General features: G+C 53.4%; 1 protein-coding gene across 1 annotated transcript; it reads right to left on the bottom strand.

Annotated features, from left to right (window-relative positions):
* Positions 1 to 521: 521 nt before the first annotated feature.
* On the bottom strand, positions 522 to 1,514 carry LOC133360932 (olfactory receptor 8H1-like). Its single transcript, XM_061579817.1, has one exon. The coding sequence runs from the start codon at positions 1,512 to 1,514 to the stop codon at positions 522 to 524; it is 993 nt and encodes a 330-aa protein (XP_061435801.1).
* Between the last annotated feature and the right edge of the window lie 337 nt (positions 1,515 to 1,851).

Raw genomic sequence — 1,851 nt, forward strand, 5'->3', positions numbered from 1 at the left:
AAGGCTCATTACAAGCGAGAAACACAAACAAATAGACTTACTGTCTTGCAAGGGCTGTATGCCGTATGGACCTGAAAACTCAATTTTCCTGTACAAGAATACGGCTAAACCGTATGTGTTGACAGCAATGTATTCCTGTCGTGGTGGTATTCTCTCTATACTCTTAGTTTTTTCGGTAAAGTCACATAGGTTACAAAAATGAAATTAAAATTAATACATATAAAATAATAAAAATCACGACGTTTCGGAGGCAACACAAGTCTCCGTCATCAGGTGGGACCGTCACAGCCAGATTTGCTGTATCAAGCGAGGCAGGGATTCCAAGATGCAAGTTCTTAAATACAAGTTAAGGGGGAGTAGGGGGCGGGAGCTTATCAGAATGTGGTAGCCAATGAATGGAACGTATTGGGAGGGGGGGCGGGGTTAAAAGAGGTGTACGTAGACGTCAACGTGGACGTGTTTGTGCACAAGCCCCTGTTGGTGCACATGATAAAAGAGAACGAAAATGCTCATGAATTGATTTAAGACCGCAGCATCTTGGATTCACCGGGCACCACACGCCCGACAAGGCGCCTGGCCAAAGCGCGTCGGATCTCGGCCGTGCGGAGGCCGTAGACGACCGGGTTGAGCACTGGCGGCAGAACGTACTGGAGGGTCTGCAGGGAGCGCAGGTCCCCAGGGATGGAGGTCTGCAGCTTGAGGCCACTCACGAACGTGAAGAGGATGGAGCTGAAGAAGACGGTGATCACGAAGATGTGCGTGACGCACGTGTGGATGGCCTTACCCTTGCCCTCTCGCAAATGCGGCTTGCGACACTCGAGCAGGATGAGCAGGTACATGAGGACGACGATGAGGAGGGGCAAGATGATTCCCGTGGTGATGTTGATGTAGTTGAAAATTACGCTGGGGTAGGGGTCGCTGCACGACAGGTTGAGGAGCATACTGCTGTGGCAGTTGGGCGAGGAGGTGACCTTCATGCGGCAGTAGTTGAGGCGCACCACCACGGCCACGTAGCCGAAGATCGGCAGTCCCGCAAGCGCCACGGTCGCCAGGAAGGCCTTGAAGACCAGGGAGTTGGACATGATCAAGTGGTAGCGCAGCGGGTGGACGATGGCCACGTAGCGGTCCACGGACATGGTGGTGAGGATTAACGACTGCACCCTGATGGTTACGTGGTAGAAGAACATTTGTGCAATGCACTCGGGAATGGGGATGAGATTCGAAGCGACGAGGTTGGCCATGATCCTCGGCAGTGCGGTGGTCGACTCCACGACGTCGGTGATCGCCAGCAGCGCCATGAGGACGTACATGGGCCGGTGGAGGTTCGACTCGAGGTAGATGACCAGGCCCAGCATCGCGTTGGCAGCCACCGTGAAGGCGTAGATGAGGAGGAGGGCCGCGAAGGCCGAGTAGCGAGCGGAGGGGGGGTCTCGGAAGAGCGTGACCATGAAGATGAGGTCCGACGAGGGGTCGTCGACTGCCACGGTGCCATTTTGGGACGAGTTGAAGTCCATGTCTGGGAGAAAAGAGAAAAGAGTGGGCGGCGAAGTCGTGGTGGGTTTTCGGTGGGCGCTGGAGGCTTTCAGAAGATCGTTTGGGCAAAACGTTGTCATACCACGCTTCGCCTACACCCGCATTTAGACCACGAACTAAAAACTAAAGTTCGTTTTTTTTCATTCGACCAGGTAAGGCCCACCGAGCTAAATATAGATAATTGTCAGACGCGACCCGGCTATCACGAATGATAGCTCCGACGAAGTGAATTATCATCACGTGTACATTCATGGCGGCCAAATATATCGAGACGCACTTTTTGTGAATGTGGAGGGGGGAAAAAACGGAGGAGCCAGA

Source organism: Lethenteron reissneri, chromosome 70 (genome assembly GCF_015708825.2).
Source record: "Lethenteron reissneri isolate LAM-NWPU_2019-01 chromosome 70, ASM1570882v1, whole genome shotgun sequence".
NCBI lineage: Eukaryota > Metazoa > Chordata > Hyperoartia > Petromyzontiformes > Petromyzontidae > Lethenteron > Lethenteron reissneri.